The following is a 16,988-nucleotide window of genomic DNA, read 5'->3' on the forward strand; positions in this document are numbered from 1 at the left end:
CCCCTGAATCCTGCCTATAGATCCCAGATTAAGGACTCTTGCCATAAGGCAGGAGAATTGGGAACATACTTGAGCAGAAACTGCTACTCACTGTTTTATTCAGCAGTTAGGAGGGCTGGGAGCAGGAGCAGCAGATTTAGGTGTCCTGCTCCAGGAACATGGGCATGACGCAAGCTTTAGGTTGCCTGGAATACCTTCCGTGCATAATGCTCTTTAAAAATAGCTATCTTCAAAAACCGAGCTCTGCCAACAGCAGAAAAAGGCAAACAGAAGCTCCACCTCAGCAAATAATAAAAGCTGAGAATCAACCTCTCCAGAAGCAACCCAAATGCAGCATTTCATTTCCACGTTTCTCGTGTCATGGTTTAGTTTTAAAATACAGGTCTGTCCTCGAGAGCGGGGAATGCCAGGGAGTGAATCCCAGGTGTGCAGGAAAACAAGGCAGCCCTGGGTGACCAGGGCGCCAAGACAAGGAGCCCGGAGGCAGGGAATGTGAGGCAGGGAGTGTGCAAAGCTGCACGGCTTACAGCCGCCCCTCCTTCAGCTCCAGAGCCGGAGGGGATTGGGAGGGGGAGATTCCGGGGATAGAATGTCCTGTGTTCCCTTCACTGGGATTCCTGGAATTACTGGCTCACCAATCTGCTCCTTGGAAAGTTTTTTTTTTTTAACTGAAGTACAGTCAGTCACAATGTGTCAGTTTCTGCTGCACAGCACAATGTTCCAATCATGCATATATATACATATATTCATTTTCATATTCTTTTTCACTAAAGGTTACTACAAGATATTGAATATTGTTCCCTGTGTGTCTTTCTTTTTGGTTTCCCTTAGATGTCAATCAGGTTGAGAGAGAGTTCGTTCCAGCCTGACTTCATACATGAAATCTAAGAAGAATAGCAACTATGATTTAGGATAAAGTGGGCCAGGCAGCAAGGGGTCGGGGGCCAGTGTCAGCCACGGGAGGAGGGCTGAAGGAGAAAGGGCCCCGAGGAGAGCCCAGCCCAAAAGGGACCAAGTCTCACAAACATTCAGGCCACCCTCCACTCCCATCTCATTTAGGGGAGTTTCTTGCAAAAGTTTTTCTCTTCTCAGAGAGGACTGGTATCTCCTGAAACCATGGAAACAGAGCCTGAAAAGTTCTTGGTGGTTTGTTTTTCTGTCTGTCGAGCCACCATCCAGATCTAGTATCCAGCAGGCATCCCTGACTCTACGGCATCACAAGCACTGTGCCAGGTGCGGAGTATTAGAGACAGGAGGGGGGAAATAGCAAACGAGACATGGTCCCCACCTTCAAGGGGCCCCAGTCTGACAGAAGAAGATAAAATGAGACAGTTCTCCAAATATTACTGGGAAGAGACCAGCAGCGGGGAAGTGCCCCGTGCAGCCCAACCCCACAGGGAGAGTCTGCCTCCTGGGCGGCCCCGCCTTCTCAGCCACATTCCCCGAAAGCCCAGCCGTGAATCAGAGCAGGCCAGGGATGACGAAGTAAGCCTGTGGGGACATAATATGGAAAAATATAGAAACGCCACACCCAGCGCAGAGGGAAGTATTTTTTTGGATCACAGCTACCAAAAGCCACCAGGAGAAGGATTACTAAGCAAACAAAGCACCACCAGAACCGTAGGCAATTTAAGAATTCTGGAGCGTGCTTGTGAGGCCAAAAGAGCACCGACTCTAATAAGGTCAGAAAAATTAATGTATAAACAGCACCTTCCAAATATCTCAGGTTCCTACCAAATTCATCCTCTAAGGACAGGAGCAGAAAAGACGACAGACTCAGAGTGATGGAAAATCAAGAACCAGTTTGTCTCATGTGGTTAAGAAGCCACTGGCTGGGCTCACGGGCCCTCAAACTCAGTGTAAAGCCCTCAGATCCAGGGCATGAAGGGAGAGGCCACCTTCAGAGCTCAGCTCCAGACCCGCTCTCCCCGGCAGCGCCTGAGGGGCTCTGGCTGGGCAGCGGGCTGGAAGCGGGTGGGCACTCACCATGGGAAACAGGCCCAGGGAGTGGTAGCGCCGAGACGCAGTGCTGGGCACGGTCTTGTTGCGGAGGTTCTTGAGCTCCTCCTGCGCCTCGTGAAGCATCTCCATGCACTCCGCGTACTTGTCCTCCAGCTCGCGCAGCTGCCGGAGACCAGGGGCGTGAGACCGGGTACACCCACCCACCTACCCACCCCTGAGAGCCTGGAAGACACGGGGCCACGAACAGAGGCCCCGGACCTCAGGGGGCCAGCTGCCCTGTGGCCTGAGTCCCAGGAGTCCTCAAGGCAGTTTTTCTTTCACCTGGGGCAAGCCTGCAGACTCAGACGTGTCCTAAAGTACTAACAATGGGAAACTGACATAAACACAGCTTTACACAAACAGGAGGGCAAATCATCACTCCCTTGTTTCCCGTCACACCTCTGAGCGGGGCTCCTGTTAGTGGCATGCGCTGTGTCCGCTCCCTGATGGGAACGCTTACCAGGAGCCCCGGGAATGCCAGGCTCCAGGCTGGCGTGGAGCCCAGCCTCCCAGGACCGGCGTGGGCGGAACTGGGAGTTGCCTTCGGGGTCAGAATGACATTTGAGTCAACATACAAATGGTTGTTAAGACGGATGGCACCCACAGTCTGTCAAAGGGAGGCTGATGCACCGCAACTGGGATCAGGTCCCTGATGCAATGAGGGGGGACCACTGACCTCGGCCGTGAGCTGCCGCTGGGCATCCTTGGCGGCTCCCAGGTGCTGGACGAGTTCTTCATTTTCCACGGCGCACTAGAACATGGCAAAGGTACATCAGCTTCTCTTTTAAGACACTCAGTAAAGTCTAACATTTTCCCTCATATTACCTGGGCTGTTATGATACTATCACACATTCACCATGAGAGTTTTATCTTACACTGGAGGAAAATTTTGTCTTTTACATAGTTTGGAAGGTGGCGTCTTTGCTACCTCCATATTCATTCCGTTTGGCCCCCCCCCCCGACCTCCACAGCCACAGCCGCTCGGAAGCATCTGACCCCACACCTCTAACCAAGGTCTGACGTGGGAAACTTAACTTTCTGCTGCTTCATCTGAAATCTAAAGGGGACACTGTTCTGCTGCAGAACACAGGCGCCGTGTGTAAGGACAGACACTGGACTAGATGATTCACACTTTAAATTCCCAAACTCTCTATTAACAGTATCTTTACCTTTCTTAATGAGTTCTATTAATCTGCAGATTTTTCTTAGGAGATTAAGTGGTGATAAATATGATCTCCTCGCCAATTCAGGGAGACACCAGTTTTATGCTTTTGACTCCACTAAGCTTCTTCTCTAAAGGGACAGCACAGAGTCCTAACATTTGAAACTAAAGGGCCCTGTCTTTGGGGTACCTGCCCTTACTCCATCTCGGAAAAGCCAGTTTTGCATCAGCCAGAGAAAAACGGAAGCCTTACAGCTTTTGCCTTCTTCTGCAAATCAACTATTTGCGAGAGCAGGTGTGTGATCTCCTCTTGCTGGCGGGCAGCGTCCTCAGTTTTCTTGGCCAGTTCCTCTGAGATACTGGCAATCTGCACGTTGGCGTCCCCTTTGACAACAATCACAAGACCCAGAGAGAATGATTTCTTTGTGGTTTGTACGAGAAAAGGCATCTTCATTACAAGACGGGGAGGAGTGGGGAAGGCACAGGAAGATGGCTTGGGGAGAGAGTGCTCATCTTCCTACAGGGCTCAGTCTGTCACGAGGAGGAACAGGGCCTCCAGCTGTGGCTCCCAGGCTCGGTGCGGGGGTCCTGACCACACTGACCAGCGCCACCTCCCCAGGGGAAATCAGGCAGCCAGGAGGTGCCTCACACACCCACACAAGGTGCCTCTGGCCAAATCTGCACGTTCCGCACACGGACACATCCCCATCAGTAACAGGAACCGCTGCTGTACTCTGTTCTAGAAATGAACGGCTGCCGCCCACAACACAATTTCCCTGGAAGTTTTCAACCCATATTCAGAGCCATAACTCACTTTACTAGATGTAAACGTCGGGTGTGTTTCACTTAAGTGTTTTGCTGACACTCAAAGTACTCTGTTTGCTCTTCTGTCTTATCTTAATGTGTAAACTTTATAAGGGGAGGGTGGAGGGCAGTACATAATATTTGCAGAGCTGAGAACTCTGGCCTCAACTGTCACAAAACAAATGACTGGAAAGCTGTTTTTTTTTTCACATCTTCAGTTTTTTTCATAACTTAGCCATGAAATAACCAATACTCCAGCAGAAAGCCAAAATTAAAACTAAATGTCCAACTCAGGGAGAAACTGACAATGTCTGGCTGACCACCTGGCACCCCATTTCTCATAAATCAGGTGGAGAGGTCACAATAGATCAGGGGAGGCCTCTAGTTTTCAGAAAAATGGTACTGAGCCCAGGCTGGCGGGAAGCCCAGCCCCACTAGCGTACTGCAGATGCATCAGGTTGTAGCCATGGCAGTGGGGAAAGTGAAAGAGGGGGCGGGGGCGGGGCGTACTCAGCTCCTTCACACAGTCGTTGACCAGCTGCTGCTCCTTCTCTTCATAGGTGATGGTCTCCGTCTTCAGCTGGCAGGCCTGTGGACAGGGCTCAGGTGAGAGGCCCCGCAGCCACGCCTGGACAGGCTGGGGCCGGGGACACAGGCTAACCCTTCAGCATCACCCCAGCTGTCCCCTGCTGCACCCTCAAATACGGAAAATCGATCCCCAGGTCCCCGCTGAGTGAATGAATCTCAGAGTCTTGAGGCTGAAAAATGTGTACCACTAGAGGGCAGCACCCAAAGCAGTTGCTAAAATTCTGGGCGTGACCCTCCTCTATACGTTGGTCTGTCTGTTCATTTGGTATTGTCTTGGCTTACAGCCATGGACCCCTTTGTGATTCGAACAGTGCCTATGACACAGCCCTGCCTACTGCAGGCATTCCAAGGATAACCACAAAAACAAGAATGGCCAAGGCTTATCACACCTTCTACATGCTGGGCCCAGTCCTGGGAGGTTCTGAATACAGACCTGCTGTATTCAGTTGAGCAAAAACAAGGTACAACACGAGAGCATAAAAGTTCAGAGACCCAAGAGCTACCCCAGGACATAGATCTGATGGCCCCAAGAAGATGCCCTAGGTAGAAGGTGTCTCTGAGCCCTCAGGTCCTGGCCCCAGGGAGACACCACATCCCTGAAAGGCAGATGGAGGAGCTGGAATCTGTGGCTGGGATCACAGTTCCTCCACTTGCTTTAGCTGAAGACTCTGACAGGGGACCAGTCCCTGTGTGCCCAGGACTGGAGCATTTGCTTGGGGTGCGTGCCGGGAGGGGAAGCACTAAACTCAGAATGGGGAAAACTGGGCTGTAGTCTTGGCTCGGCCACCAGCTGGCAGACAAAGCGTGGGCAACCCTCTTGGTCGCTCCGGGTTTGCGTCTCCCATCAGTAAACGAGGGGCTGGAAGAGGTGAGGGACTGAGAGACATGACCCTTTCCACCAGCTTAAGAGCATCCTGTTAAGCCCAGACGTGAAGCTTTTTCCAACATGCGGGCAAGCTGGAGGTGACAGGTGGTCTGCCCTCTTCGAGAGACCTCAGGGAGCCCTGCGCCAGCTTAGGTGAGCACGCAGCCCAAATTTGACAAACCAGGGCCTGGTAAACAGGGCTGTACCATACCTCTGGCTAGAGAGCATAAACTCACTGATAACTAAACCCAAAGAACTAAATTTGCCTGCCTCTGTGTTTCTAGATATGGGCAATGGGTGAATGGAAATTATGTGGGGTTTGGAGTCACAGAGACTTACAAACCCTGGCTTTGTCGTCGCTCATTTGTAAGATCCTGGGCAATCAAAACACCCAGCAGCCTGGGTCCCAGTTTTCCCTACTGTGAGTGAGAATCAAAGTAACCAGCTTCCAGCCTTGTGGGAAAGATTTTTTTTAAAAGAAAGAATGCAGGTAAAATACATAGCACCGCGACCAGGCGATCAGAAACACTCAAAAGCACGTGTCCCCAGGCTGCCTTGGCCTAACCTTCTGAAGTTAACTATCTGAGAACTATACCCCCCAGGTTTCCTGTACTAGGTCTGTAAAGCCCACATGACCTGCAGAAATGTGAAAACAAGGCTTTCATGCCGGGATTTCAGGTCATTTCTACGTCTGAGCTGGAGACCACCACGGCAAGCCCTACTTCCCAGGAGCTGGGCCCTGCCCGTGCAGGAGGAGGGGTTTACCGCGCCTGCCCACCCGCTCGCCGCCTCTTCGACCAGTTGGTCTGCCGCAGCCCGGACAGCATGTGCCGCCCTGTGAGGCTGCCAGCTGGCACGTGGGGCAGCGGGGACCCCAGGTTCACGGGGCTCTGTAAACACGGCTGCTCTCACCAGATAAGGCAATCAGAAGAGGCCACCCACCACTTTCACAGGGGACAAGGACAGGGCGTGTACTTCACCTCGGATCGAAGTACAACGTTTTCCTCTTCAAGGTCCTTCAGCTTCTTCTGGAGAGAATCCAGATGGAAGTAATTCTGGACAGAGGAGGACGACTCATTCCTCTTCAACCTGCAGGAGAAAGTACACTTTCTAAGGGGAGAGACATCTCCACCCACCCCTGGCAAACCAAGGGGGGACACAGAAGGGCTGTTTCAAGGAAAGCTCAGGGAATGCACAGGCATGACAGTGACGCATCAGGCTGCTCCCCCACCACGGGAAAAACAAAACCCAAGGGCGCGCAGGATCCCAGCGCTCAGACCCACGTCCCCACCCTTCACGGCCACCCCGCGGAATCCAGGGGAATCAACTCTATTTGAAGCCTAGCCAATGCTGGAATGCCTTCTGTGTGCCAAGAGCTGTACTAAGTACTCTACACGTATGAGCTCATTTAATGCTCACAGCCCTGTGAACTAAGTACTATTATCATCTCCATTCCACAAATGAGGAAACAAGCATAGAGAAGTTAAGTAACTTGGCCATGAGCACACGGCTAGTGAGGCACGGAGCCAAGATCTGAGCACAGGCCATGGGGCTTGAGAGTTCATGTTCCTAACTGGAGACCCTGCTGACTTGGAGAACCCCCTACCCCTTCTGTCCCAAGGACCCACCCTGGCACTGCTGGCTCCAGAACCCCGTATTTCCTCCAACAGCAGAGTCCAGCCTCTCATTCATTAACAGCCAGGCCAGATCAATCTGAGCTGACAAATAAGCACTAAAACTCAGGAAAGGGAAAACTAAAATCCCATGGAAGTAAGAAAATCAATCTGTTGGAAGCACTCGGTGAGGCTTGGCCTGAAGGCTGAGCAGCTGACCCACGTGGCCAGTGAAGGTGACCCTGATCAGGCAGCTCCAAGGACGTGGACCACAGCCAGCCCGAGCCCCGGCCTCCGGCGGCCCCCGTGACTTACGGGGTGGAGCACACGGACTCGGGCTCGCTCTCCTCCGCGGCGCTGGTGTAGAACTGCAGCAGCTCATCCTTCATGGACAGTTCATGCCGGAGCTGTGACACCTGCACAGACACGACAGGCCCATCACGCACTCCCCCAGCGAGACAGCGCCCACCTCGTGCGCACGCACTGACTGCTCAGGGACAATGTCTCTTTGGGTCCTCTTTACAAGTGCAGGCATGTCACTGATTTTGTGCTACTCAAGGAAAACAAAGGGTTGTGTTTGATCCTGTTGAAGAAAACCGCAATTACCTTTTGGCAGAAACCCCTCTGCTTAAATCTGTAGCTTTTACTTTGGTCCAGAGAAGAGGCGAGAAGGGGATGAGAAGGTTCTAGAATGATGGCTAGGGGGACAAGACAGAATATAGGCTGTGCAAGGAGCCACGTGACCAGCTAGGCGAATGCCCAGGGATATGGATCAGAGCACCAAATGAAAGAAGGGGTCATTCACTGCTGCTGAAACCAAATCCCATCTGGGACCAGGACGCTGGCAATGCCAGTTCTGGGTGGGCAGCTACACGCAGCCTGCTCCTCAACCCTTGTTCTCCCACTTGGAAAACCTTGCAGCCCCACCCTGTGACTGCTCCACCCTCACAGGAACCCTGGCCAAGCATGGCCAGCCCTTGCTTTGTACTCAATGATTACAAGATAGGAACTCCAGATACAAGAAGAAAACAGGCAACCATCAGGAACCGGCTGTGTTGACTAGTGCCAGGACACAGGCAACCGTCAGGAACCGGCTGTGCTGACTAGTGCCAGGACACAGGCAACTGTCAGGAACCGGCTGTGCTGACTAGTGCCAGGACACAGGCAACCGTCAGGAACCGGCTGTGCTGACTAGCGCCAGGACACAGGCAACCGTCAGGAACCGGCTGTGCTGACTAGCGCCAGGACACAGGCAACCGTCAGGAACCGGCTGTGCTGACTAGTGCCAGGACACAGGCAACCGTCAGGAACCGGCTGTGCTGACTAGTGCCAGGATGGTTCTGCAAGTCACGCTTATTTATGCTTCAGGTTTAAAGCGAACAAACCTGAGCCATAAAGACTTTCACCTGCCCCTTCACCATTCAGCACTGATGAACAGGGAGCCAGTGCTGTAAGCGAGAATGATAATTGCTTCAGTTCTTCCCTGTTTCTAATTTGATTTGTGGTCTAGAGTTTATTCCAACTTTCCCACACAACACAGTGACTGTATTTTATTTTCCATGGAGAACCCAGTTTTATGGGCGTAAAGGCTTCAGCTTCAACACCTAGACTGATTACTGAACGGGGTGCCAAAGGGAAACAGGTTTCAAACTCAAAGCTTTTCCAAGGGGGGAAAAAGGCACTTCCACTCCCACAGTGCAGGATCCTCTCTGTGGGAGGCAAGGAAGCCCCAAGCAAGGGCAGCGACGGGGAGGAGCAGCACTAAAGGATGATGGTGACCGTTTACTGGTTCCCGGTGGCCTGTCCCCCTGCTCAGAAGGGGCCGGGGGAGCGGCCATGCTGACCTGCTCTGACACCTGGGAGGAGTCCCGGTCATGATGCTGGAGGCAGGCAAGACGGGAGGCAGCTTTACTTCCCCTAGAACATGACTGTTTTACCTCATCATCTTTTAAAGAAAGCCTGGGGTTAAAACTTCTTTATACAGGGCAGTATGTCAGTTTTATCTAAATAAAGCTGGAAGAAAAAAAAAATCAGTAAAAATTACAAGGCAGGGAGAGTATAGCTCAAGCAGTAGAGAGCATGGTTAGCATGCATGAGGTCCTGGGTTCAAGCCCCGGTACCTTCTCAAATACATACATACATAAACAAACAAACCTAATTACCTCCCATGCCAGAAAAAAATATTTTTTTTAACAAATACATGAAAAATAAAAATTACAGCAAACTCAAGGAAAAAAACTCTCTTAATAGGGCCGACTCATCTGTTCTCATTAGTTTAATATCTGATATGTACTCTATTCGAGGACAATACATTAAACGGATTTTTGGAACATCGAGATTTGCAGATACTAATTACCATCTATAAATAAACAACAAGTTTATAGTGTAGAGCACAGAGAACTATCTTCAATATCTTGCAGTAACCTATAATTAAAAAAATAGGAAAAGGAATATTTGTATGTACACATATGACTGAAACATGCTGCTGTACATCAGAAACAGACAAGACTGTGAACTGACGAGACTTCAATAAAAAAAAATAGTGGTGACTCTATTCCATCATTTTAAAATGATTATTAAACCCAGACAACAAGAGCTGGGAATGAGCCTCAACGAGGAAGAAGTCTGAGTGTATCTGAGGGACATGAACAGGGCAGCCCCTCCTACTGAGAAAGTTTCCGATAGAAAATAAGGGAGAACAAACGAGAAGAAGGAAAGCAAATCAAAGTCTTCACAGTTCAAAATCCACTGCTCGAAGGGCAGTTAGGACGATGGGAAGGAAGCTACCGAGTGGGGCCTGGCTCTAAACTTCCAACTCTGGTCCCAGCAACCCCGCCTGGCTCTGCTGCCTTCCTCCCCCCGCCCACGCCACATCCCTCCCAGGAAACCGGTGCTGCTCCTCTGCAGCCTCAGCCCCAAGTTAGGCCTACACAGGTCATCCTCCCCTCCCCCACCACGATACCCATGAGCCAAGATTTGTATCATGAAAATAGGAGGGTTTCTATTATGACAACAATAGCCTATTTTTGGTAGTGTTTTCCAAACACAAAATTATGCTGTAATGCTGTCAGAGCCATCACCGCCTCACTCTGCAGCACGGCCGGTCCCCAGACCTGGCTCCTTCTCCGCCTGCCCTCGCCCACCCCAGCTCGGGAACCCCACCTCGTTGCTGGAATAGCCTGTGTGTGCTTATCCAAGCTCAGAGTGTCTGTCTCGACCGACGGGATGATCCGGACTCTTGGAGGACAGGGACTGTGGACTGCCCGGGGCTGGGCGCTGGGGGCCTCCTGACCACATGAGGGCTGGCCCTAGCCCCCATGGCCCCATCCACACCATCAGAAGGAGACATAAGAAAACAGAAGGAGCAGCAGGGAGGCAGCTTCCTGAGTGTGTGTAGGAGGGGGCATTTCCCACCAGGACCCCGTCACACCATCACCTTCCTGGCCATGCTCGCAGTGCCCCAGCCCCTGCAGACGCCGCCTCTGCCACCAGCTCCTCACCTCCTCCCTGATGTGCTCAACCTGCTCCTCCAGCAGCTCGTTCCTCTCGGTTAGTGTCTTGTTCTTCTTCAACAACGACTGGCCAATCCGAGCAGCCAACTCTAAATCCCGCTCTTTCTGTGAAAGCAGAAGCGAAAGCAGAGGTTCAGAAGATCCGTGCTTCCTGCAGGAGCCACAGGACTCCAGTGTCAGCTGAGAAAACAAGGTGTTCAGCAGTAACAAAGGAATCACTAATTCGCCACCCAGCCACCAGCATCTGATACCCATTCAGAGAGGAGCATGCTCGGTACACATAAGGTGCGAGGGCTGCATGGACCCCCAGCAACAAAAGGGAACCTTCCAAGAGAAAGAAAACAAATCTTTTCCTGCCGGGAAAACATACTTCCAAAAACCTTTCTCTACAACTGCTTTTGGTCTCCGTGTAACCACTGGGTCACCTGTCCCCCTGCCTGAGGGCTGTTCTATCACTAGTGCCCAGCACAGGGAAACAGTAACTATATGCTAGATGAATGGACGAATCCAGAAGTTCCAAAGTGCACTTAAAATAAAGCCAAGGCAACCCCTCTGGCACACAATAAGCTGGAATTTCCCGAGTTCCTTCGAGTTACCCTGTAGGAAACAAATTGTTTAAAGTTACTCTAAAATAGATACAGTCACACATTCCTTTTACTTGGGGGAGGCAGGCTACTTTGGCTTTATTTTAACAGAAATACTTTGAAAATGGAGAAATAATGCATAGAATTGCCCTACTTCAGAGACAAAGACTGTGTTGAAGACACAGAATTTTCTGTTAGTTCAGCTGCTGACATTTGGAGCACAGCAGCGCACAGAGGGAAGTCTTCAGTGGCACCAGAGGTACAGCCGCCTTCACGGGAGGAAAGCTGTCTCCTGACAGGGGGGGCGGGCTCTGTCACCACAGATTCATCCATCTTTGCCGGAGGGACTGTTGGCCACCACAATCAGATTCACTTGCTCACTTTTGGGGAGCGGCGGGAATGGGGAGGAAAACTCCAGAAAACTAAACCCTTTTAGAAGCCTATGCTAATTATTCTGTTCCCCTGGTATAAAAAGCGGAAGAATGGGGACGCATAGCTTTGAGCAGAAGAAAGCTGGGGAGGAATCCCAGATTCTGACAACCCCATGGCCTTGGGCCAGTGGCTTCCACTTAACAAGGATCAGGTACCCTCCAGATTTCTGAGTTGGTTTTTTTTTCCAAAACATAGGTTTATAAACCATCAGTTGGTTGACAATCATTTTAGTCATGACAACTGACATCGTTTTCAATAAAATTCAGCAGCACAGACCTGAAATACCAACATGCATTTCCCATAATAAGGTATCATGTCAAGTTTAAAATCTGCTTGTCACACATTTACTTATATGAATACTGGGTTGCAACCTAAGATGCATTCCTTACAGCGGGTACCAGTCAAAAGGCTAACTGCCCCAGGCGAACTGTTCTGCTCCACAATTTGAGAGTCTGTCTGGGTTCTGACTGAATGTCCCTAGAGCCCAGTTCCCTGGTCTGCGAGATGAGGGAGGGTAGAGGGGCAGACTAGCTTTTATTATTTATTGAGTTGTAAGATTTTTTAAAAAGCAGCTTTTAGTTTTAACTTCTTACATATCCACCGAATTATTCTACTATCCAACAGTGACACACCTTCCTCTGCTTGTCACAGGAGTTTCGCTGAATTACAAGCAGAGCACTGAAGTCAAAGCACAGTTTGGGAGGACGGGGTTCAGCAGCAATCTGGCTTCTCCAGAGCTCTTGCATGAATGATGGTCTCTCTCCCCTTGGTCTTCCATGGTCCTGAAACCCCCAACTTCTGTCCTGCTGTCTGGGAAGCCAGCCAGGTGTCATGTCAAGTGAGCCACAAATTCTTCCAACTCATTTCCACCATTTGTGCCTCCCCCTCGTCCCCTCCCAGGGAACAAAGGGGGCCAGTGAGTCTGCCTGACCAACCGAGACGCCTGTCTCTATGCACTCATCCGTGCTGCCTACGGCGTCTTCCAAGGAGGGTCCTGATCTCAGTGGCCCTTTATCATTTCTCAGACACAAGAGTATTTGGTATCCGGAGGACAGGACCCACAGGGATCGTGCGAGGGAACCCATCTCTCCAGGACCACCTCTGAATTAGCTGAGTGCAGGTGGTCTCGGCTGGCTAACCCTCAGTAACACTGTAGCAAGACTGTCTATTCCCCTTCAAAGTGCGGTTTCCATGAATCTCACTCAGGTCTATTCAATCTCTACCAGAACAAGTCCTCAGACTAAACGCCCAGCAGGTGCTTCACGCCTGTCGGCTCACTGCCTTCTGTTCTGCGTCGCCTGTCATCACGCATCCAAGCTGCTGAGCTCCCGCGCGCACAGACATTTCGTATGCCGTAGCCACATTGTGTATGCAGGTTTCACTGCCAACAAATCAAGCCAAAATCAGTAATGATGAAGACAGGCTGGGCAAGGACCTGCTGGAGCCCGTGAAGGATGCTGATGGCTTCCCAGAGCACTTGGGGCTAGAACTCAAGAGGAAGGGGAAGCAGGCAGAGGAAGGAAAACAAATGGATGGGGAGGCCCAACAATGGAGCCCTGTGACCCTCTCCACTACACCCCAAGGCACTCCAAACCTCAGACCTGAGGGCTCCCTTGCTCTACTGAGGGGGCAATTCTCACCTCATCCACACCAAAAATCTAATCTTTATCGTAACATCGAGAAAACACTCTAGGGGGTGGAGGACATAGTTCAGTGGTAGAGCCCACACCTAGCGTGCACCAGGTCCTCGGTTCAATACCTGGTACCTCTATTAATAAGTAAGTAAACCTAATTACCTCCCCTGCCCCCCAGAAAACACTCTGCTGGAAAAAAAAAAAAAAAGCAAGAAGTTACAGTAAAAATATTCAGAGATAAAATGCGAAACTTAAAAAAGTTATCAGAGTGTCTCTGGTTTTTCCAATTTTTCTAAGGCAACAGGCCAATTGGGTTTCTCTTTGAAAATTTCAGGAATGAAAAAAGAGTCTCATTTTTTACAACCAGCCAACCTATGATAAATATTTACTTCTAAAATCAGGAGAACAGCTAGGAAATGACCATTGGATCAAACTACAGTGAGAGGAATGAGACCACAAACAAATTTAGGCCCTTGAAAAGAAGCTATTAAAAGCCTGGTTCTTTTGTTCCGGGAAGCGTGGCCAGGCGGGGCTCGTCTAGTTCTAACTCCCTCCCCAAAGCTCTGTTTCGCTGAAAATTGAAAAGCCTGTGACTTGTGTCTCAGCTTGTGACCAATGAATGCTCACGCTGCCTGGCACAGGCCTGGAGAGGAGCACAGGCTGCCGCCCACACTGAGCGGCTGACTCATCTCATTCACCAATTTCAGGATCGGAAGCATGACTAAGGGGCCCCCCGGAATAGCCCTCTGCGTGACTGGGGAGGAGGCAGCTTTGCCCAAAGGTAAATTCCGAATAGCAACAAGCCAGGGCGAAGCTGCAGAATCCTCGCCCCCTTCAACCCAGAAGCAAACTCCGCACGCGGCCCATGGCTGTGCGCTGGCCCCGCCAGCTCCCCACCTGCGTGTGGCAGGCACGTAAAACCAAAGCAAACCACTCTGGAGGAGGAAATGGAACCAAAGCTTAAGAGATGCAGTGCACGGTACAACCATCAAGGTACTGGGGCCCTAAGACTAACCAGGAAACCGCCGACTTGCAAAGAAAAGCGAGGACTCAGGCGTGAGCCTTATCAGGCCGAGGAAGGAATGACATTATATGTAAAACACACAGACCACTGCCACGTCAGCTGCTAAAAATAAAACAAAGCAGGCCCAGCTAGGAGCCACCTAAAGAAACTACCCAAAAATATTCTTTTTAGCAACTCAATTTTTTTAAAAAGGATGACTGCATACTTTTTGTGTAGTGACACTCATTTAGGAAGTTAGCTGGGGGTGTTATGTGAAGTGTTGGTAACTAGGATCTGCATCAAGGGCTAGCAGGCCCAGCTGTTCTGGAAGTGGTCCTCAAACATCCAAGCCAAGAGGGATGTTGCTCTGTGGAGAGGCCTCACCCAGCACGGCCAGGCCACACCCCACAGGAGCCAAGGACCGTGGGCCACAGGCACTCGCTGAAGAAGCGTCCCGTAAACAAAGAACGTTCATGTTTTTAAGGTAAAAATGTCTCACTGACAATCAACTAACCACATTCCCCTAAATTAAATAAACAGGGCAGTAAACACAGCCAAACGCAACAGGGCCACACGCACAGCGGTTAAGGCCATGCGACCTGGGTGTCTTCTGCCCTCTCAGATGCAGGCCCCTCCACTGCAGGGCGGGGGAAACAGAGGCACTGATGCCTGAGGACTATCGCAGAATTAATGACATGACGCACGGATAACAAACAGCTTGCAGTCAAAGTCTCCCCTTAATAATAAGCATGACCGCGGAAACGGACACTTATCAAAGGCCTGTCATCTCCAAGATTAAAAGCGAGAAAGAAATCACCCAACAAGGTCCCCACCCAGGAGAAACTTCTAACCAATCCAGTTGGATGAACTAAAGCAAACAGAACCAGAGGATGGCTCCCGTGCTCAGGGCTGGTGGGGCCACGGGGATGTGGCAGCTTCAGAGATCCCCAGTGAGCCCTGCAGTGCGACATTCAAAGGCAGGAAAAGACAGAGGTGGCCAAACTGTGCACAAGGTCACTGGGCGGGGGAGCGGGAGGCAGGGCCCGATGAGGAGGAGGACTCAGGAACGTGGTCAAGGATGTGGCCTTGAGTGAGGAGTTCGGAGCGCCGGAAGAGGGCCAGGTGAGGACAGAAGGCGTGGGAGGGGGGTGGCTGCAGGGAAGATCAGAACAGAGGGAAACTCAAATCTCACTGCCTGGGCGCCGGGAGCTGGAGTGGTAACCCGGGGAAGAAAAATAAAGGTAAAGACACAGGGCCCGCTCAGAAAACTTGATGACTGAGAAGACTTCGATGTCAACAGAACGCTGAGAAGAAGTTGAGAAAACCAGTCTCTCAAATACACGAGGCTGATCTACTCTGAAGCAAGTTTCTTAAATTGTTCTTGCCATGCTTATTTGGGGTTATTTCCATGCTGACACTGCACAATAATATTCCCTTCACCTGATGTAAGTAAAAATGAAACAAAATGGAACAAAAATATTACAGAGATGTGGATCCTGAAGTGTTTTCTGACATTTTTTGTATACACTTAAAATATATTGTTAGTAAATATTTTAAGGGGTTTTAAATCTCAAACTGGGTGTTCTATAGCAAGTATTTACATGATATTCTATTTTGCGCCATTAATACATTCCTTTTAAAACCCAAAATACCCTGTACGAAGCTATAGCTACAAAGGCCTACATACAGAGCTACCAGTTCAAAAAAAAGGGTAAAGCCACTAAATGATGCCCTGAGAGGGCCTGAGTTCCGAGACTCTTCACTGAGAAGGACAGTAAGGCACGCTTTAATCAGTATGAATTATTTATCAGTCAGTTACAAACGACTCTGTGCCCCCTCCCCCCCAAACCACTTACCTCTTCAAGAAGCCGAGTTACAGCATCGATGTCATTATATGTCTTAGTCATCTGGCCAACTCTTTCAGCACATAAAACTGCAGGGAAGAAAAATGACAATCAAACTACTGACTGGGCCACAAACCGGCCCAACAAAGGACCCGCCGAAAAAAGTGGTTCTAAAGTTATGCCCACGTACTGCGCACACAGGGTGGTTCCAGAGAAAAGTCCCAAATTGTGTGGGGTGAGGGGGGCGGGGGGGCTACTCCTCCCCGCAAAGCCCTGCCACTGCGTGCGGGTGTGTGTGTGCATGCGTGCACGTGCGCACTCGGGGGTGGTACTGAGGGCAGGGCGCTGGAGTGGAAAGGGGTCTGGCCTCGTATCCGCTCGGCAAACCAAAGTAGGTCAGCAGTGCAGCCACTGATGTGTGAACTGCCAGAAAAGACCCACAGGAGCTAGACCCCACTAATTATAGAGACCCAGCCATGTGGACAGAGTGGGGCCTTCCGAAAGCAGCCCTCGGCATAATTATTTAACAACAGCCTTAGCTGGTCATTTCATAACGGCACAGCCTCCTCTTCCCCAAACAGCCTAAATTCTAAGGCTATGCAACCAGTTTCCAAACCATGAAAACTGGGGTGGTAAGATTCTTCTCCACACTCTTTTCTATTGTAGTTTATTACAAGATATTGACTATCTGGTGCCATACAGTAGGACTTTGTTGCTGGATAGATTTTTTAATCCACACCAAACACACACACACACACACACACACAAAATTACATGACATATGCCATTCGCTGAGGTCATAAGAGGCTGCCTGCAGGCCACTTGAGGACTGTGTCTTTGCTCTTAGGAGATAAAGGGTGTGCACTGAAAGAAGGCCTTAGTCTCCAGAAAAATCTCAGGGCTGTTTTATTTTAAATCAATCACCAGGAATCCATCTACAGTTCAA

The 16,988-nt window shown here is 50.4% G+C and overlaps 1 protein-coding gene across 19 annotated transcripts in view; it reads right to left on the minus strand.

The window, feature by feature from the left end:
* Nucleotides 1-16,988, minus strand: part of TRAK1 (trafficking kinesin protein 1) — a 116,194-nt gene that overhangs the window by 28,593 nt on the left and 70,613 nt on the right. For all 19 annotated transcript variants that reach the window (XM_032459141.1, XM_032459136.1, XM_032459135.1 and 16 more), the window contains 8 exons: nt 16,055-16,131; nt 10,534-10,650; nt 7,349-7,449; nt 6,401-6,509; nt 4,478-4,556; nt 3,417-3,547; nt 2,678-2,752; nt 1,987-2,124 (listed from right to left, as the gene is read on the minus strand). In XM_032459141.1, the coding sequence (XP_032315032.1) occupies nt 1,987-2,124; nt 2,678-2,752; nt 3,417-3,547; nt 4,478-4,556; nt 6,401-6,509; nt 7,349-7,449; nt 10,534-10,650; nt 16,055-16,105 (801 nt within the window). In that variant the 5' untranslated portion in view covers nt 16,106-16,131. The remainder of the gene's footprint in view (nt 1-1,986; nt 2,125-2,677; nt 2,753-3,416; nt 3,548-4,477; nt 4,557-6,400; nt 6,510-7,348; nt 7,450-10,533; nt 10,651-16,054; nt 16,132-16,988) is intronic.

This window comes from Camelus ferus, chromosome 17, assembly GCF_009834535.1.
Source record: "Camelus ferus isolate YT-003-E chromosome 17, BCGSAC_Cfer_1.0, whole genome shotgun sequence".
NCBI lineage: Eukaryota > Metazoa > Chordata > Mammalia > Artiodactyla > Camelidae > Camelus > Camelus ferus.